The 21,543-nt window shown below is 44.3% G+C and overlaps 1 protein-coding gene across 1 annotated transcript; it reads left to right on the forward strand.

The window, feature by feature from the left end:
• Positions 1 to 9,655: 9,655 nt before the first annotated feature.
• On the forward strand, positions 9,656 to 21,154 carry WARS1 (tryptophanyl-tRNA synthetase 1). The gene is made up of 11 exons (XM_032948140.2): positions 9,656 to 9,813; positions 10,988 to 11,121; positions 12,022 to 12,223; positions 12,565 to 12,673; positions 12,961 to 13,080; positions 14,042 to 14,224; positions 15,047 to 15,147; positions 15,579 to 15,691; positions 16,231 to 16,404; positions 17,186 to 17,326; positions 19,001 to 21,154. The coding sequence occupies exons 2-11, from the start codon at positions 11,023 to 11,025 to the stop codon at positions 19,157 to 19,159; spliced, it is 1,401 nt and encodes a 466-aa protein (XP_032804031.1). The 5' UTR covers positions 9,656 to 9,813; positions 10,988 to 11,022; the 3' UTR covers positions 19,160 to 21,154.
• Positions 21,155 to 21,543: the final 389 nt, after the last annotated feature.

Consider the following 21,543-nt stretch of genomic DNA (forward strand, 5'->3'; position numbering starts at 1 on the left):
AGGCTGTTTAAAAAAAAGGCTTGAAATGGGTGTTGCCCAAGGGTCATAAACGAAGTGGGCGGGGCTAGTGATGTTAAAGTGAGAAATTTGCATGTCAATGTAACATCGGAGATCTACCTCCACGACGATGAAGCTGAAGAGGTGGCCATTGTATTGTGAGAGATTAGCATGTCCAATGTAAGATCGCAGAGCCACCGCCACATCGAGGACACGAGCGACGGTGGCTGTGTTAGTGTGAGACATTTAACCTGCTAATGTAAACCCAGAGAGTCGAAAATAACTACTAACATCGGAAGGTAGTATAGAAACATCACAGCCAGTTATGACTTAAACTGGTTAATAAGGTCCTTCCAATGATTGCTCAGTTTGTACCCATCTCGGTTGAAATTGTGTCTGTCTATATATAGATGGCTTCATGAACGAATCTTTGTTGATAGCCAGTGGGCTTGCAAAGTACCTTCGTCTTAGAGAAATACATTTCGCGTGAGCCTACCGCATTAAAACAATGATCAGCCACGGCTGAGGTATTGGTCCTACCGTGTTTCAGATCTGCCTTATGTTCACGAACACAGTCCGAGACATGTCGCTTAGTTTCCCTAATGTAACTACTGCCGCAGACAGCTTAGTTTGTAAACGCCGGGGTATTGCATGTCAGGGATCACATCCTTCACAGATGGGATCGGATCACGAATTTTATGTACTGTGTTAAATCGAACCTGGATCTTGTTTTTGCTCATGATTTTGGAAAAAAAATTTGTGACCCCTGCTATGTATGGCAGGGTAATGGTTTTTATTGGGTCCTCAGATGGTTCTTTCCCAACGGTTGGGGTGTTAGCTTTACGAATTGTGTGGTCTTAATATCCATTTATCTTGAGAGCTTGGTGTACGTGTTCCAGTTCACTGGCTAGGTGATGACGTTCGGAAATACATCGAGCTCTATGGTGTAGAGTTTTGATGAGATAATTCTTCTGGGATGGATGGTGGTGGGAGCCAGATTTTATGTATGCATCCGTATGGGTGGCTTTCCTGTAGACAGTGTCCCATTGAGCCATCTGGTTTCTTTTCAATTAAAACATCCAATAATGGTAACTTGCCATCCTTTTCCACCTCCATGGTGAATTTGATGGCTGAGTGTATGGAAATGATGTGGTTGAGGAATTGATTCAGAGCTGGTCAGCCATGTGGCCAGATGACGAACGTGTTATCTACGTACCTCTTCCACATGGACGGACGTTGAGTGGATACCTGGATGGAAACTGTCTCAAATTTTTCCATGAAAATATTTGCTACAACTGGAGAAAAGGGAGAACCCATTAGGGTACCTTCAACTTGTTTGTATAATGTTCCATTCCAGGTGAAGTCAGTGTTGGTGAGGCAGGGTCTAACCAGGGCCGGTACATCAGCATTCAGTCCTTATTGGACCAAATCTTCTATGATTGCAATGGTGTCAAGCACAGGAACTTTGGTAAACAAAGATACCACATCTAAACTAACGAGCAAATCACCTGAAGATATGTCCTTAATTAACGATACCAAGTTAGCTGAGTTGAGTACAGCTGAGGTCTTACCAGTGCATGGTTGTAAGGTCTCAGAAATTGGGCCAGTTTGTAGGTGGGTTTTTGGTAAGTTATACAATCTGGGTGGTCTAGCAGCAGAGGGTTTTAAGGAAAACCGCTTGGTTGGTTCGATCAAAGATGTCGAATCAGTGATGATATTGTTGGTTTTCGTAACGAGGCAGTTGGTGGGATCTCTTTTAATTTTGCAAAAGCTACCATCATTAAGTAGGTCCTGAATTTTGTTATTGTATGTGGTTTTGTCCATGATGATGACTGTGGCATTGCCCTTGTCGGCTGAGAGGATGACGATGTCATCTCTCTTTTACACGCTTTTATTTAACTCACTCCGTCTGTTGTATCCTCCCAAAAAAATATTGTAACTAATTTTTTACCCACTTCCCAATGTGCTATCGACTGCAAACTTGAAATACCTATGTCATACTGATGACAACACTATAATCTATGATAAAAACAAATCCAAAACATATTTGTAAACATTTTACACGCTTTTATTTAACTTGTCTGTGTGTTGTATCCTAAAATTTTGTAACTCAATTTCAACCGTCTTCCCAATGTCATATCGACTGCATACTTGGTATAGGTATGTCATACTGATGACAACACTATATTCTATTATTAAAATTTGTAAATATATTGTTAAATATTTTACACGCTTTTATTGAACTCACTCTGTTGTATCCTCAAATCTTGTAACTCACTTTTAACCGTCTTCCCAATGTCGTATCGACTGCAAACTTGGTATAGGTACGTCATATTGATGACAATACTATATTCTATCATTAAAATTAATATATTAAAACGATATTTTTACGGCTGTAATTGTCCACGCTCAACTCACGTTGCCCGTAAATCACCACGGTCTCCTTACGTCACGGCAAGCGTCGGGGAGCCACGCCGAGGGGCAGTACATTTCATTAAAGCGTGTTTAAAAAACTAAAGTGTTTTTAAGTATTTTATTTTAATTGAGAAAGCTCAAAGCGGCTCATCTTTGCTGATGTTGCTAATGAGTGTCTTAGCCTTTTTGAGGATTGCAGCGATTTCCGATCTTGCCACGTCTGCAGTGATGTGTCCCAAACCCTTAAGGGCTACGTCGACCTGGGCAATGATATCATCAACTGGGATGTGCATTTTAGATATTGTGACAACCTTTTTTTAAGCCGGTGCGATTGCTAAATTTCAACGCGTTGCTGCCACTGTTGTCTGACAGCCGAGTTGCCCTTGACAAAGCTGTCCAGTTCAAGGGGCTTTCCTCGGGCAGTACACTTTTCTGACTTCCCATCCTATTCCTCTGACTCCGTCACAATCACACCCACCGCATCAGTCCTTTTCCCCGTCACTTTTTTTCTCATCACTCCATCGTCTCCATATCACTCGTGCCCACTTCATCACTCCTCATTGCTGCCCTAGTCTACCCTCAACAAGAACAATCGTAATGCATAGAGTCTCTAAATGCAAACCGCATCTCAAGACACGACTGCACCAACAACGAGCAACATAACCAGGACACGTGGAACGTTGGGCCAACATTGATCGAATGGTTCCAATCACATGCCATCGGCCCAACGTGCGTTTACAGCGTAATCTATTACTATCACGCCCACCCAATTGCTGCGATCCTTATAAGACCTTCCCCTATCACCCAAGTACTTCATCTATTCCCCATCACCTTGCCTCTCATGTTGCTGCATCAATTCAGTGCTGACCCGTGGCCAAGAGCAATTAACTCTTTCTTCAGTAGAGTGATCTGGGCCTATGAACTTGTTCTGGTCTCATCCTTAATACTTACCACCGATTTCGCTGCTGCACAAATATGCACGTGCACCGGTGATTTGGATTGGAGGGAAATCGTTAATACAGTAAGCGGTTTGAAAATGTTTGCGTTTTTTTGCTTATGTAAACCTACATGTTTCAGATATCCGGCATACTGTGGTGGGTATATTTGTTTATGCACAGCTGGTGGTCCAGGCTAATGACAGTGGCATCTAAACAAGGGAATGCCCAAGAGGATGCAACCGTGGACATGGAACGACGAAATCAACTCGTTAGAGGGATTGCTACATCGAGGTCATCCAGCAGTAGATTTTACTGTAATTCATTACACCAGCCATGTAACGAATTTAATTGTATGGTGATTACACAACATCCAAGCACCGGTTTTTTAAATTTTATTTTGGCACCGAACTCAACCACTGCGTCCTCTCTAACCACACTCGGGAGAGGTCTCCTTATTTCAGTCTGATGCATCGTTGGGGCAACTGCAGCAGTCATAGCACATGGTGTGCGTGGTCAGCAGCAAATTCGGCCGACTGCCTTGGTCTTAAAATCGGCTTTTAAACACCAATCATAACCGCACAAAGTTCATATTTCGTTTCTGACCGAGGCAACCTCAACACCGAGTCTCCTGGTTCCTTTTCAGAAGGGGTCCTTCCAAGTTGTCACGGCAGGGGGCGATGATTGCCAAGTAAGGTACAGTAATGTGTATGCTGTATTCTAACGTGGTGGGGGGGGGGATTTTCAGGAGTCACGTGCGTGTACACGTGGCTATTGCATCATTTAGGGGCCGTCCATAAATGACGTCACGCACCTAGGGGGGGGGTCAGACATTTGTGACGATGTGTGACGAGGGGGGGGGGGGGTGAGAAATGTGACGTCACATCAAAATGCGCAACTTTAAATACATATAAACACGTTCTACTTATATTCTTAGTTCTTTCGGTAAAGTCACGTTGAAGGGAAACAATAAAATAATAAAATATATATAACAATAAAACAATTCTCACGACGTTTCGACCATAACACAAACGGTCGTCTTCAGGTGTGTTGGTTTGCATAAATTTATTTTTAAACGGTGCATTTATTTATTTATAAAAAACGTTAGCGCCACGTGCAGCGATTTGGCAGTTTATTTAGGGCTCGTCCATCTATATTCTGAAAAGAGGAGGGGGGAGACGAATTTTTTTTAAATGTATGCTGTCTGAAAGCCACTGTAAGCGTGAACAATCAATTAAGACCTGAAATGGTTTATCAAATCTTTCCAATGATTGCTAAGATAGAATCCATCTTCTCGGTTGAAATTGTCTCTGTGCTTGTATATGTGGATAGCCTCATGAACGAATCTCTCATGGTAGCCAGATGGCTTACAAAGAACCTCTGTCTTGGAAAAGTCAATGGCATGTGAGCCTACTGAATTATAACAATGATCTGCCATGGCCGAGGTGTTGGTCCTACCGTGTTTAAGGTCTGCTTTGTGTTCACGAATGCGGTCCGAGACATGGCGCTTGGTTTCTCCAATGTAACTACTACCACAGAGGCAACTTAGTTTGTAGACACCAGGGTATTGTATGTCCGGAATCACATCTTTTACAGACGGAACCAGATCACGGATTTTATGTAATGTGTTGAAACGGACCTGGATCTTGTGTTTATTCAAGATTTTGGAGATCTTTTTAGTGATCCCTGCAATGTAGGGTAAGGTTATGGTTTTGAGTGGCTCCACAAGAGGATCCTTCTTCATGACTGGAGTGATGGCTTTGTGGATTGTGTAGTCGGAGTAACCATTAGCCCTGAGAGCCTGGTGTACGTGCTTGAGTTCACTGGTAATGTGTTCCTGGTCGGAAATGCATTGGGCTCTATGGTATAGAGTCTTGATGAGGGAGTTCTTCTGGGATGGATGGTGGTGGGAATCCGGTTTCAAGTAAGCATCTGTGTGGGTAGCTTTCCTGTAGACAGAGTGGCTCATTGAACCATCATGTCTCCTTTTAATTAAGACGTCCAAAAAAGGTAGTTTGCCATCTTTTTCGACCTCCATGGTAAATCTGATGGCTGGGTGTATGTCTCTCTTGATGTATGTAAAATGTATCAACCTCAATTAGCTCGCCCAACAATGCACTGTTAAAACACTGATAGTGCAATACAAAAAAAATAACAATGCCACAACGTCTATAGCTAAATTGTGCTATGCTCCAATGTCTACACACTCAGCCTTCACCAGCGTGGTGAGGTATGGTCAAGTAATCACGACCCTCACAGTGCGTGGAGGCCCCTCATCCAGCAGTGGAGTGACAAATGGATGTACAAAAAAGGTCATCGTGATATTAACCCACAGAACTTTTAAACTCTCTAGTTCCCACAAAGACAGTATCTGGGTCTATGCCCTTTTTATAATAACAGTAATTAAACATTGTTCATGGGCCAGAATCCCAGCATCGAATACTGAATTTTACTTATCACCTGAGATAACACTGGAATTGTGCCAACATCTTCAAATCACCAACACAAGTAAATTGTGTAATATTTCATCATTATACCTCCTTTGCCAGTACCAAAATGTAATAATATGGTTTTTCCCCTTTTTTTGGCAACAAAAACTGAAACCTTTTTACAAGGATTCATGTCTGCATTAACCACAATACCTGCAGTCAAAATGCAAACAAAAAACATACTATGATAATATATGCATTAAATTTCGATTTAAAGCTTTCGTGACTGCAAGGATTCATCTTCTTTGGTTCTTTCGGTAAAGTCACGAAGAATGAGAATAAAATAATAAATTGATAAAATAAAATAACACAATAATATTCTCACGACGTTTCGGCCACAACACAAGCGGCCTTCATCAGGTGAAGGGACGAGACTGTCTGGAGGACAGCGCTGGAGTGAAAAAGCCACGCTCAGATCGTGACCTTTAAGCTGTGTGAGAAGAAACAAAGCGCCTTGACAAAGGAATTAGCATATAATTTAGCATTGAAATGGCTGAGTGATTAGCTTGTGACTGGTCACAGAAAAGGCTATGTTAAAGTTAAAGCATACACATCCGCAGAGGCACCCCTTGACAAAGGAATTAGCATAGAATTTAGCATTGAAATAGCTAAGTTAAAGCATACACATCTGCAGAGGCACCCCTTGACAAAGGAATTAGCATAGAATTTAGCATTGAAATAGTTAAGTTAAAGCCTGCATTGTCCTTGAAACTGATTGGTCCAAACCAAGGGACGGCTTTCTTTTGAGTCTCGACCCAATTGGTGCTCGACCAGATGACATCAAAAGCGTCCTCTGGTCGAGCACCAATTGGGTCGAGGCTCAAAAGAAAGCCGTCCCTTGGTGTGGACCAATCAGTTTCAAGGACAATGCATGTATTATCATAGTATGTTTCTTGTTTGCATTTTGACTGCAGGTATTGTGGTTAATGCAGACATGAATCCTTGTAAAAAAAGGTTTCAGTTTTTGTTGCCAAAAAAAAGGGGAAAAACCCTATTGTTAATTTTTGATTTAAAGCTTTCGTGACTGCAGTAATTCATATTCTTAGTTCTTTCGGTAAAGTCACGTTGAAGGGAAACAATAAAATAATAAAATATATATAAAACAATAAAAATTCTCACGACGTTTCGACCATAACACAAACGGTCGTCATCAGGTGTGTCGGTTTGCATAAATGTATTTTTAAACGGTGTATTTATTTATTTATAAAAAAACGTTAGCACCACGCGCAGCGATTTGTCACTTTATTTAGAAGGACTAGTCCATCTATGTTCTGAAAAGAGGAGGGGGAGATGAAAAATTTAATGTATGCTGTCTGAAAGCCACTGTAAGCGTGAACAATCAATTAAGACCTGAAATGGTTTATCAAATCTTTCCAATGATTGCTAAGCCAGAATCCATCTTCTCGGTTGAAATTCAGACAAAAAACGAGCCAGTTTGTAGGTCGGGGAGTTGATACTATCCTGCGTCCTTTCACTGGAAAAACCACCTCTGCGGTACAAAATTCTACTCACCTGTATCGACAATCAAGGGTATTTCCCTGTCCCCAGACGACCTGCTTGTCAGTTTTGATGTAGTTTCCTTATTCACCAAGGTTCCTGTACCTGACACCATCGCAATCATTGAAGACTTGGTTCATCAAGGACTAAACACTGAGGTACCCCCCCTGGTGAGACACTGTTTAACCAATACATACTTCACTTGGAATGGAACTTTCTACAAACAAACTGAGGGCACCCCAATGGGCTCCCCCCTATCTCCGGTTATAGCTAACATTTTCATGGAGAAATTTGAGACTGACGCCATCCAGACTGCCACTCTGCGCCCAACCTTATGGAAGAGGTACGTGGATTACACTTTTGTCATCTGGCCACATGGCCGGCCTGCTCTAGACCAATTCTTCGACCACATCAATTCCATACACCCAGCCATCAGATTTACCATGGAAGTCGAAAAAGATGGCAAGCTACCTTTTTTGGATGTCCTAATTAAAAAGAGACCTGATGGTTCAATGAGCCACTCTGTCTACAGGAAAGCTACCCATACGGATGCTTATCTGAAACCGGATTCCCACCACCATCCATCACAGAAGAATTCTCTCATCAAGACTCTGTATCATAGAGCCGAATGCATATCCGACCAGGAACACATAGGCAGTGAACTCAAGCACGTACACCAAGCTCTTAAGGCTAATGGTTACTCCGACTATACAATCCGCAAAGCTATCACTCAAACCATGAAGAAGGACCCTCTTGAGGAGCCTTTCAAAACCATCACTTTACCCTACATTGCGGGGATCACAAAAAAAGTTCTCCAAAATCTTGAATAAACACAAGATCCAGGTCCGTTTCAACACATTACATAAAATCCGTGATCTGGTTCCGTCTGTAAAATATGTGATTCTGTACATACAGTACTCTGGTGTCTACAAACTAAGTTGCCTCTGTAGTAGTAGTTACATTGGAGAAACCAAATGACATGTCTCGGACCGCATTCGTGAACACAAAGCAGACCTTAAACACGGTATGACCAACACCTCGGCCGTGGCAGATCACTGTTATAATTCAGTAGGTTCATATGACATTGACTTCTCCAAGCCATCTGGCTACCATGAGAGATTCGTTCATGAGGCTATCCACATATACAAATACAGAGACAATTTCAACTGAGAAGATGGATTCTGGCTTAGCAATCATTGGAACGATTTGATAAACCATTTCAGGTCTTAATTGATTGTTCACGCTTACAGTGGCTTTCAGACAGCATACATTAAATTTTTCGTCTCCCCCCTCCTCTTTTCAGAACATAGATGGACTAGTCCTTCTAAACAAACTGCCAAATCGCTGCGCGTGGTGCTGACGGGTTTTATAAATAAATACACCGTCAAAAAATAAATTAATTAATACGGACCGACACACCTGATGACGACCGTTTGTGTTATGGTCGAAACGTCGTGAGAATTTTTATTGTTTTATATATATTATTTTATTGTTTCCCTTCAACGTGACTTTACCGAAAGAACTAAGATTATAACCCTATTATTATAATATTGTGCAATATTATTTAATAAGCATGTCTTCATGTACTTGTATTAGACATACACGTATACACAACATACAACGGGTGTTATATATGCAGTAACACTTACTGCACATTACACTGTAACACATTTTTTTTTGTTCCTGGGTAGTAAGTGTTATTTCCTAATTGCTTATGCCTCCAAAGTACAGAAAATGGCTATTATTCCCCACAAACTTTGCTTTTGTGACCAGGGCAATGATATTTTTTAATTGACCTATTTTTTTTCAACGAGAAAACGTGCGAATTTGTGTCTTTTCGTTCGCATGAAGTCAGAAAAAAACAACATGAATTAAAATAAACATGTATTTATTACTGTGTTTTGTCTCTCAAATTTAGCAATCTTTGGAAGAACGTAATCAACTGTTGTGTTAGCCGACTCTCTGTGTTGTATTGCATTGTATTTCTAAGTTCACAAGCTTTGTTTTCTACCCGATGACGACCGCTTGTGTTGCAATCGAAACGTCGTATTATATTTATTTTATTTCATCGCGACTTGACCGACAGAACCAAAGAGTTAACGAAGTTATAATCTTAGTTTTTTCGGTAAAGTCACCAACACACCTGAAGACGACCGTTTGAGTTATGGTCGAAACGTCGTGAGAATTTTTTATTGCTTTATATATATTTTATTATTTTGTTGTTTCTCTTCAACGTGACTTTACCGAAAAAACTAAGAATATGAATTACTGCAGTCACGAAAGCTTTAAATCAAAAGTTTACGAAGTTGCCTGGGGAGCCAGAGAATCGATTCGATGGGGGAGGTTCTACCGCCCCGTGAGAATCGCCGAATCGATTCAACTCCGCTGACGCAAGCAGAGACCACCCGGCTTTGGTGTTTCTGGGCGGCGGCAGCAGCAGCAGCAGCGCCTTCAGAGTTCCTCCCGGGCGATCGAGAGCGGTGAGTTGCGACGCGGGGACGCGAAGTACACGGGGGTTCACCCCGGGCCAATGGCACTAAGATTCCCTCCCCGGGACCCCGGCACGGGGACCGACCTCGGCTAGTCCGACTGCCCGGGTTTCAGCGCCCGAACCCCGGCAGCACTCCCAGAACGACGGCCTTGGGCCGCGCCCGAGTCGGGGTGGTGTCGTGGCCTGGGTGTGTTGACTGAATTGTGTTAAGTGTTGAGTTAAATGAATTAATAACTCGTTCGTTAAGTGTAACGTTAATGGTTGTCAATGGGAAATTGTTCCACGTGTCGGTTAAATGTTTTTCGTATACAATGCCAATTCAAATCCACTGTACTTAAGTGTCAATTATTCAGCACTATTAACGCATTCCATTCAGAATTACCTACTAATGTCCATTAAAAACATGTTAAGTGCGCAAAATGAATAATTATTACTATGCCCAGTCAATGCTATGTAATCCAATTCATGACCGTCCATAAATAATGTGAAGGCTAAATTTTGATTTAAAGCTTTTGTGACTGCAGTAATTCTTATTCTTAGCTCTTTCGGTAAAGTCACGTTGAAGGGAAACAATAAAATACTAAAATATATATTGTATATATTATATATAAGAATATAAATATATTATATATAAGAATATAAATATAATGTGAAGGCTGTTGGGATATGACAACTTTGACATGGCATATGTTGAGTAATTGGCCGAAACATCAGCCAACTGTACAATTATTGGTCGAGTGAATTTGCATCGCTACGCCACAAGAATAGAATCTCGCGTGACTTGTACCATATGGTAACGTGGTGCAGGGAATGCAAAAAAACCGGCCTGTGCTGGCTTATTAAATAAAGAAACACGTCGTTTCGGTTCTACAATAGTTAGGCAAGGTGAGGGAATGGCAGTCGTTAACCTTAGGCGGTCGTTTTAGAAGTGTCGCAATGAATTGGTTGTGTGTCAGGTGCGAGTGGCGTTTGGAATTGTACTTGGGTGTTGGTCATGAAAGCTGATACCGACAGCAGTGACTCACACATATCTGTTGGTCGTGAGCGGGAATGGAACTCTGGTCAACGAGTTCGTAGCTACACTATCGCACGCCCTACATACATATGAATATGCACACGCATTCCAGCACACATTGACACATGCACTGTGTTTATTCTGACAGGAGCTCCTAAGACGCAGTGATTCGTTTTGGCCGAGATGTCTACGGCCCATGACTTGTCCCTGGGGGAACTGTACAAGCGGGTGTCAGAGCAGGGAGAGGTCGTGAGAGACCTCAAGGCACAGAATGCGCAGAAGGTAAGGGAAGAGAAGAAGGATGGAAGGTACAGAAGGCTCATCCTTCCATTGGAATGACTGCCTTGGAACTTGTTGACAAGGATGTGAAACCATGTTAAGGGAAGTAATACTAACTCATTTGACTGCAATGCGATGTTTGGCCAATGCCATTCATGCATGTCTGGTTTCGTGTAGGGGAAACCGAAAAATTTGGAGAAACCCGATAATACTTGAAAGTACTGTTTTTTACCCACACAAGTACTTACCAGAATCAACCCAGTTTAGCTTGCATTATTTGACATGGTGACATGAGAAGGGCAAGATGGAGTGTAAACGCCACAGTTTGAATGGATTATCAATTATCTGCCCCAGGTATGGAAGAGCAGACCGCTTTTTAACTTTTTTCACGCTTCACCCCAGCCGTGTATCCTGTAGAAATTGGTGGGCACTGCAAGTGTATTTGTAAAATGCAGTTTGACCCGATTTCCCTCTTTACATAAAAACAAACAGATTTTTTTACTCAAACCCTCATAAAGTTGAATTACTATGATACATATAGAAAAATGTTGGATATTGCGAACTACAACTCATAAATTATTTCTTTTTTTGCAATTTTGTCAAAAAATTGCACTAAACTGTTTTCTTGACTTTAAGAGGGATGGCAATAATGATAGTTGTGATTGTTGATCAACGAATTTGAATATATATTAAATAAACAAAAAAGAGTGTATTTGTTATGGTGGTTCCATTTTAAACATCATTAGTTCAGTGGTTTGGCTGTAGAGTGTGCTGGCTGTGTAACTGCACTCAAGCCCATTGATTGGAGGGGAAATTGAACAGGGGGCTTCATTTAATTCCTCCCAGTGTCAGTACGACAAAACCCCAAGCTCTGTATCTGTTGCCACTATGGGTCACCACCAGGATGAGGTCAAGGGAGCAGTACAGAAGCTGCTGGAGCTGAAGCTGGAGTATATGCGAGTGTCGGGGCACGAGTACCAGGCTGACGCCCCACCCGGCAAGGTCCCCAGCGACCCTGCTGCACAGGAAGCGGAGACAGACCACGTGGACCCATGGAATGTGCAGACCTCCAGCGCCAAGGGCATCGACTACGACAAACTCATCGGTATGGCTCCCGGCGGTGGGGTAGAGGTGTGGCGGCACACCAGTGGTTTAATCACAGACGCAAGCTTGAAAAAAAACCTCAAGCCTATAAGGAGATAGCACTCAGAGGTGCATACACAGGTTCAAAAAGCTACTTGCTGTGAAACCATCTCTTAGTCACTTCACAGCCCAGCAGGTTTTTGGAGATTCACAAATCTTTGTGATGGATCAAACTGTCCATTTCAAAACGCTCGATCACGGGTGTACGCCCCAACATCTGCGCACCACCACCATGCAAAAACTTTGCCCGTATCGGTTAAATGTTCGTTCTCTTACCGGATGTTGGTTGTATTCCACTGTCAGTCAACTTCGGGAGCAGTAAAATCGACCAGGACCTGATCGACCGGATCGAGCGGGTCATTGGAAAACCGGCGCATCACTTTCTCCGGCGAGGCATCTTCTTTTCACACAGGTACTGGCGCTGCCATGATGGGGGTTCCAGCCCCTGTGCAGGCGCACCCATGACTTCTGCTTTACAGCCTCATTTTTATTAGACCTCGTATCATGATGCTTTGAAATTCAAACCGTATTGTGAACCTCAATCGATCCGAATGTGCAGTGGTGCTGACACGGCTCGCAAATGAGAGCAGCAAAACAACAAAGTTTTCTGGCACAGAAAGTACCCGTTAATAATACACCTTGAAACCCGAAATGGATAACGCAGGTATTACCGCTGACCGCAGTCTTAACCCCTCGCAGGGACATGCACCAACTGCTGGACGCGTACGAGGCCAAGAAGCCGTTCTTCTTGTACACGGGGCGTGGGCCGTCGTCGGACGCCATGCACGTCGGCCACCTCATCTCCTTCATATTCACCCAGTACGTGACCGGGACTCTGCTTGGACACATCGCTTGATCCGTATGACCACTGGCAGATGACGTGTATGCACACAAACAGAAAAGAGATATTACTATTAAAAAGAGGAACTGAGGTGGTTACACGGTAGGGAGCACATTTCCACAAGCCCTACAACAACAGTCACATAAAAAAATGATTGTTAGACCTGATAACAATAATAAACCGCTGGGCAGAGGTGGCACATGCCTGTAATCACCACTTTGGAGGCGAGGGTTAGTGGCTTGCACACATGTTGTAATACTCTTTTCCTGTGGGCCTTGACGTGCTGTACCCTTGCTCTCCAGGAGAATGCAGTACAGCAAAAATGTGGACTATACCTGTTCCATCTATATGGGATTGTTCTTTTCCCCTCAAACATGTGGGGTTTATCGCACATGGAAACACTCGTATTCTTTGAATTCCTGCAGTCACGAAAGCTTTAAGTCAAGATGGAAACACTCGTTAAATGGTCGATTACACCTTAATATATAAAAGACCGCAGAGCTTGGGCATTTGGTGGCACTGGCTCACTTGTCACTTCCTTCCTACGTGTCTGTGGTTCCTCCACGCACCTCTGAGTCGTTCTTTGTCTTCTAGAGTGAGTGAATACTGAGCATGTTACACGTTTAAATTATTATATGATAGTTAGAAATCAATAAATCACCACCCTTGAAAAACTGGTTTCACCTCGATCCAATTCTAGGATCTCGGCAGTGTCATTTGAAGACTGTCTTCTGAGCTTCCTTGGCCGTTTCCAAAACAGCAAAACGTTTTTTTAAAGAATAGTTTATTTATACACACATGCCAAACTACAGTTCTTGACGAGCACTTTTGGTTCGTACTCTAAGGACTTGCATAACACTCGGGCAGGAGTAAAAGTACATGTTTTTCTAAGAGCATTGCATGCCAATGAGTGAAGGCAATGGCGACTGTCCTTGGCAGGTGGCTGCAGGAAACGTTCAACGTTCCACTGGTCATCCAGCTGACGGACGACGAGAAATACCTGTGGAAGGACATGGAACTGGAGGAAGCGAACAGGCTCGCTCACGAGAACAGCCGAGACATCATCGCATGTGGCTTTGACATCAACAAGACCTTCATCTTCTCCGACCTGGAGTACATGGGGTGAGGCGATTTGCTGAACACGGTCTTAGCCAAGGGAAAGTTTGTTCCATTGTAAGTGTGTACATCGGTTGAATTGCTGCTCCTAATGAAAATAACACTCTCCGCAGCAGCCTAAAATGCCTATTTTGTTCACGGTGGTCACCCATGTAAGTAGTATCCGAGTTTCAACCCTGCTTAGCTTCTTAAAATTTCGATCATTTTGGGTGATTTGGTCAGCAGAGAGCAGTACAACAAAGTGTATGATTATACTCTCCTGCTTTAATGTCTGTGCTCCCCACCTTCACCAAACCACACTGGGCCGCGTGGTGACGTATGGTCAAGTAACCCCCATGATCTGCACCATATGAAGAGGCCCTCCACCAGAAGTACATGAAAAAGTGCTGTGGCTAATTGGGAGCCTGAGCCTAAACATTAACCTCAACCTTATCTGTTACCTTTCTCCCACATGTAGTTATGGGCATTCCCATGAATTAACTTGGCCCATTACCACTCTGCATGGGCAACTCTAAAATTCTGATGGGTGGAAATATTTTTTAGAGCAGTGTATTTTTTTTTACTTAAATGCTAAGCGTGTTAGTTTTAGAGGCAGCTATGGTTGTAAGGGCTCTTTGGACTGTGTGAGAAATTGTTGAGCCTCAGAAAAGGTAGCCAAATATTATTGAGCACACTTGTGACTGGTGAAGAATTGGCCATGTTCTGGAATAGGATATAATTTTATTCATTTGTAGGTTCCACTGCTTGACGCAGACTTTAGCTCTTGATTGTGAATTGTTACGTTTATTTACTGTTGCTGTAAAAAGTGCATGCGTGTGTCCCTTAAAGGCAATCAAAAGAGTTCTACATGAACGTGGTTAAGGTGCAGAAGCACGTGACGTTCAACCAAGTCAAGGGCATCTTCGGCTTCGGAGACAGCGACTGCATCGGTAAAGTGGGGGCAGCTGTCGTAATTTGCGAGTAGAAAAACTAACAATACAGAACCCTACGCATGTAAATCAGCTCCAGCAAAAACCCATATTGATATGCAGTAATGGTGGTAGTGGTGTTGTTCGAAACGGTGGTTGTGTGACAGTGATCGTGGTATAGAGTGCTTGGTTGTGCTGGTGTTGATGACAGCGATGGTGCCATGTTAATCGTGCAGTAGTATTGATAGCGTGCATGGTGGTTATTTGATAATGATTGTCTCGGGAAGAAGTTGATGCTTGGATGGTGATATTGGTGATGGTGGTGTTTTGGTATTTATGTCAGTGCAGCGATACTGTGACGATGGTGGTGATGATCATAGGTTGATGGTATCTGGTAATGATTTGTAATGGTGGTAGCGATGATGATGATGTTGGTGCTCATGTCTCCACAGGTAAGATCAGTTTCCCGGCTGTGCAGGCAGCTCCCTCCTTCAGCAGCTCCTTCCCTCACATCTTTGGTGCCCGGACTGACGTGCAGTGCCTCATCCCGTGCGGCATTGATCAGGTCGGGCAGATGGTTAAGGGATCAAGGGAGGGGTTTTATATAGGAACACAGCACGACTTCCACCAGCAGTGGCTTTGCACAAGGGATATACATGCAAACTTATATAACAACGATGATTTTATCCAAGTTTATTGTAAAATAGATGATAAATCTCAGTGGCTTTTCACCTTGCTGAATATGAATGAAATGTCTGCGGAAGTGTACTACTGCTGACGCTGCCAATGACAAAACTGCACTCAAGCTGTGTGTGTGTGCGCCGGGCATGGTGCTGGCCACCTACCTCCTCGTATGCCGTGTAGGCCTTGACAGGTGCTCGCTAGCAGCATTTGCAACAGTCTTTTGGGGCTATACAGCTGTACTGCATATGTATAGAGCTGTTTGAGACTTAGTGTTACAGAAGAATGGCAAGAATGATATGACGTGACAAGAGTAACGAAACAGTGTTGAAGCAGAGCAGCCACAAACTGCATGCACAGTTGGTTGAGAAACGACCATACGGAGGATCTTTGTCTTTGTGCATGCATATGTGGCTCCCACAGGACCCGTATTTTCGGATGACGCGTGATGTCGCTCCACGCATCGGCTATCCCAAACCCGCGCTGCTGCACTGCAGCTTCTTCCCCGCGCTACAGGGCGCGCAGACCAAGATGAGCGCTAGCGACCCCAACTCGTCCATCTTCCTCACCGACACGGCCAAGCAGATCAAGAGCAAGGTCCGTGGGCTGCAGTTTGACAGAGCTGCCCGGCCGGATCCGGACACCGGCGCATGACACACGGGAATGCGGAATGCACCAAAAAAACCCACGACCACCACCACATTGGGGGCAGCTGCCTGTTGCTAATCGCCGGGCTACGCATCCATTGTTGCGTTGTTGCTCCTCATGGGCGTACGGCCCCGCAGGCATTGACGAGGCTTGGTCTCTACACAGTGGAACGAAGGATACAGTACAGTCAAGTATAAAGGGGCATTGTTTACGACCAGTTGTTCATTTGCCCAGGGGGGGAATTCTTGCCATGCACCAGGCATGGCAAGAATTCAATTATCTCCACGATTTGCTGACTTGTCACATTGTCCTGTGTCGTTTTTACTGTCTCGTTTTAGATCATTTCTCATATGTTCCGTCTCGTTTAGTTAAGTTTTGCTCCATTGGCCTAAATGTAATAGCATGTCATCTGCATAAACCGTAAACAATTAATGCACACCTGGGCGATTTGATGCGTGCATTGATTATGCAGAAATGTATTGTAATTGACGCATGCTCACATGCCTAGTTAGCAGAGGATAACGGCTGTCATCGTCGTTGATATAATGAAGCAGTAAAAATGTGGCCGTGCTTGTAAAACCAAAAAAATCACAGAGGTGAGCCCTGTCTCAAGTAGCGTCACTCACTTCTGCAGCCACAGCAATGCACCTGGACAATGTGCCGTGGTGGGGTGACATAAGCGTCGCGCGATGGCTTGGGCTGGCAATTACCCACGCCACCGTGTGCGCAGGTGAACAAGCACGCGTTTTCCGGTGGCCGCGACACGATCGAAGAGCACCGGAAGCTGGGTGGAAACGTGGAGGTGGACGTGTGCTACATGTACCTCACCTTTTTCCTGGAGGACGACGAGCGGCTGGAGCAAATCCGCAAGGCGAGTTCAACCTTCCCACCCTGTACCGCCCCCGCTGGCCAGTGCATCCTCTCCGTCGCGTGAGACGCTGCCCGTAGTGGAGATGCGAGAGCCATCCACAATGAGATTTAGTGTGCTTTTCTGTATAATTACAGCAGGTGGAGCAAATGGCAAAGATATTGGCCATGTTGATATAGATTGAGATATGGGCTCCCTGTGTTCCCTTGTCACCTGAAACCACAACTTGTGAATTACAACTGCCCACTTTTGCCAGTTTACTAATTAAGTGTACACTGAATCTGCAAAACTGCTTGTAACACCCCATGTGGCAGCTTTGCTCAATGTATGAGGTTAACCCAGGGTTGAAATGTATGCACTGTGTATTGGAGGAAAAATATATAAAGTGACTTCCAGAAGCACGATTGTAGCACACGAGTGACATCACAGCTGGAAGTGCATGTGAGCCCTGGACACTCAGCCTAAATTTGTATATGCAAGGACTGTTAATTTTTTAGGTTTGGTATGTAGATAGTTTACTGCCGTTGAAGATTGTCATGAATCTGCAGCTACTGCCATTCTGTTGACCTCAGCTCTTTTCTAGTGGGTGGGAGATCGATTATGTTGCCATAAAGGATCAGCTGTAACTTCCTGGCTTCACCAACATAGTCTCATTTTTGACTTGAAGCTTTCGTGACTGCAGTAATTCATATTCTTAGCTCTTTCGGTAAAGTCACGTTGAAGGGAAACAATAAAATCATAAAATATATATACAACAATAAAAAAATCTCACGACGTTTCGGCCATAACACAAACGGTCATCATCAGGTGTGAAAACCAACGGCAAGTAGTGGCGGTTTGCATTTATTTATTTTTAGGCGGTGTTTTTATTTATTTTTAAAAAACGTTAGCACCACGGGCAGCGATTTGGCAGTTTGTTTAGAAGGACGAGTCCATCTATGTTCTGAAAAGAGGAGGGGGGAGACGAAAAATTAATGTATGCTGGCTGAAAGCCACCGTAAGCGTGAACAATCAAGTAAGACCTGAAATGGTTTATCAAATCCTTCCAATGATTGCTAAGCCAGAATCCATCTTCTCGGTTGAAATTGTCTCATTTCAGCATCGGCTGCCAGCGGGGTTCATACATTAGGTGCCAAATTCAGTGTTCCCTTTTTAGAGACACGAAAGGGGACATTGTAAATTCAGCCATCGTTATTCCTAACTGTATCAGCCTGGCTCAAGTATCACATCAGGCTTTCAGTCGTTTGAATAATGCTTGGCATTCCATTACAAACTTGACACCATCAATCCCTAACAACCGTGTCACACGGCAAGCAGTCGGCAAACAGCCACGGCCATAACCTCTGGTCCACATTTACGACACATATCATGCAAGCCAAGCAGTGCGGCCATTGGTGCAGCTATCGAGTGTGCAGGTGCTGCAACTGCACTGGGGTCCATGTATCAGAGGGGTCTTGTACCTGGGCGCCGAAAAGGGAAATAAATTGATCAGGGCGCCCTATTTCTTTCCTTGCACCGAGGCACATGCCGACCACGCTACACTGCCCGGTCCGGCTCTCTTGTGAACGGTGCAGCATGATCGGTGGCGGCCGTTCCGTGTGCATTGCGCGTTTGAGGTAGCGTTGTTGTTGTCACGCGTTGGGGCTGACTGCGGTGGCCACTGCGTTGGGGGTGCAGGACTACACGAGCGGTGCCATGCTCACGGGCGAGCTCAAGCAGGAGCTCATCAGTGTGCTGCAGCCGTTGGTGGCGGCGCACCAAGAGCGGCGGCGCAGCGTCACCGACGAGATGGTCTCTCGCTTCATGACGCCGCGGCCGCTCAACTACACGTGCTGACCGCCGCACGTGCTGACCGCCGCACGTGCGATCGCTCCGTCCCACAGTCCAGCATGTGCACCGACCTACACTTACGAGTAGCGCGCTCTCAAACACGCATGCAGACATTGGCAACCACGCTCTAGTTTAAATATCAGTATACTGAGCCGTTGACTGATCAAAAATCACATTTTGTCTCTCAAGTTGCTGTCACGGGAAAGGGCTTTTTACGAGACAAGGGAGCAAATCCTAACTAACCCCACCCCCAAGCATTATTTCACCCTCCTTCCTGACCCTAATAGAAACGAAACAATAAATTTTGCACTCCCAGAATTATCGTGGCGGCGATTGAGCCGTGATCCCAATAAATAACGGTGCAATGTCGTTGCTTTATGACAGCCCAAAAAGTGACAAATTAACGTGTGAGAATTGAAATATGGTTACAACCCCCCTATACTTCACCTCCCTCACCCATCGGAACGTTTCCGCTCACTGATGACAGGCGGCCGGAGCGGGCCTCCTGCTCTATCCAGACTGCATCGCCGCGCTTCATGAAAGTCTCAGTGGCGATGGTACCTGTGTTGTCCACTGTATCCCCGTGTTATGGCCATGATTGACCCCGCCTCGGTACTGAGTGGGGGGGGGGGGTACTGAGTAGGGGTAATGTGTGGAACGTTCTGGCGGGGAGGTGAGATTAAGGGCTCTTTAACTGGAGGGGTCTTGTATGTATGTTGAACTTCTTTCGCACCATACGTAGCCAACCATACTAATTGGAGGTGCAGGGCAAGGCCAACAAACGAATCACAAAAAGCCAGTTTTAAAGACATGAGTTTTCAATCTAGATTTTAAAGTGCATAGCGCCAATGGCTTCCTCATATCGGAAGAGCATTCCAGACGGCAACAGAAGCGCATCTGAAAGCGTGCGATGCAGTGACCGTCTTTTTTCGATGGGTATTGGAGGTTGTTGTTTTGGAGTGAGGGTAACTGCCTGTCTGATTGTCTTCGCCGCATGGCCCTCATCAACATATGTGTACCTAAGAGAGTTTATTAACAGTTCTGCCCGGTCGGGCCTCAGCAAGGTTTCTCTGTGTGGCGGTGACTGTTCTACGCCAGGGACTCGGGGGTGTCGTCCAGAGATGGCTCCCTGGGCGAGGCAACGTCTGGTATCTCATCCACCTGCGCACACGCACGTGTGTGCCACCCACACACCCCGTGCTGCTGCCACCCCACACTCCACCCCGCCCACAACCTGGGTCACATGATTTTGGGGATATGCTCTCCCTGCTCTCAGCCTGTTGCTAAATTCTCAAAAGGGTGAAGAAATTGCAGTTGTTGAATGTCAGGTTCATCCCATTTTTTTATCTTTTTCTTGTGTCAATGTAACCAAAATCATTCGTTACTTGTTTTAGTTGTGCACTGTTATACGAGAGTGCGATATGAGGGATTCGATTTGAACAGTTTGTGATGCACTATATTTTGGATTATTAATAATAATAGGGTTTTTCCCCTTTTTTCTGGCAACAAAAACTGAAACCTTTTTACAAGGATTCATGTCTGCATTAACCACAATACCTGCAGTCAAAATGCAAACAAAAAACATACTATGATAATATATGCATTGTCCTTGAAACTGATTGGTCCACACCAAGGGACGGCTTTCTTTTGAGCCTCGACCCAATTGGTGCTCGACCAGATGATGCTTTTTGACGCTTTTTGGCGTCATGTGGTCGAGCACCAATTGGGTCGAGGCTCAATAGAAAGCCGTCCCTTGGTGTGGACCAATCAGTTTCAAGGACAATGCATATATTATCATCGTATGTTTTTTGTTTGCATTTTGACTGCAGGTATTGTGGTTAATGCAGACATGAATCCTTGTAAAAAAGTTTCAGTTTTGTTGCCAGAAAAAGGGGAAAAACCCTATTATTACATTTTGGTATTGGGAAAGGCGGTCTAATGGTATATTATGGATGTTACAACTTTTACTTGATTGGTGTTAAAACATTTTTTGTGCGATAACAGCGCTTATCCGTGTCTTTAAGGCCAAATGGGAGATCTTTGTCGTGTGTGTGCATATGTATGTGCGTGTATGTATCAGTGTGCATGCATGCATCTCTATATGTGTATACATCTACATATATATGTCTGGGGCAGTTGTGGAAAGAAAAGAGCACTTTCCATATCTGGGCAGTGTGCTTATAACCAGCCTCATTTTTGTATGGAGCTGAATCAGTCGAGTGGCGTTATCTTTGCACCAGCTGTGTAATGTGTGGAAGCTACCTGGGCTATCGCTCCATACAAAGCTCCATGTCCTCTCAGCCACAGTTACGCCCTCACCTGTGTTTGTGAAACGTGGACCCTTTTGAAGGAACATCAACGTCGGTTTGAAACATTTAGGCTGACCTGCC

The sequence above is a fragment of the Petromyzon marinus genome, chromosome 6, assembly GCF_048934315.1.
Source record: "Petromyzon marinus isolate PM22_M1 ecotype Great Lakes invasive population chromosome 6, UKy_Petmar_22M1.pri1.0, whole genome shotgun sequence".
Taxonomy (NCBI): domain Eukaryota; kingdom Metazoa; phylum Chordata; class Hyperoartia; order Petromyzontiformes; family Petromyzontidae; genus Petromyzon; species Petromyzon marinus.

Excerpts from the sequence above, each read along its gene's own strand:
- WARS1 (XM_032948140.2), top strand. The coding sequence starts at position 11,023 with ATGTCTACGGCCCATGACTTGTCCCTGGGGGAACTGTACAAGCGGGTG. Across the intron at positions 13,081-14,041 it reads ATCTCCTTCATATTCACCCA|GTGGCTGCAGGAAACGTTCA; the intron begins GTACGTGACCGG and ends TGTCCTTGGCAG. Across the intron at positions 17,327-19,000 it reads GGCTGGAGCAAATCCGCAAG|GACTACACGAGCGGTGCCAT; the intron begins GCGAGTTCAACC and ends TTGGGGGTGCAG.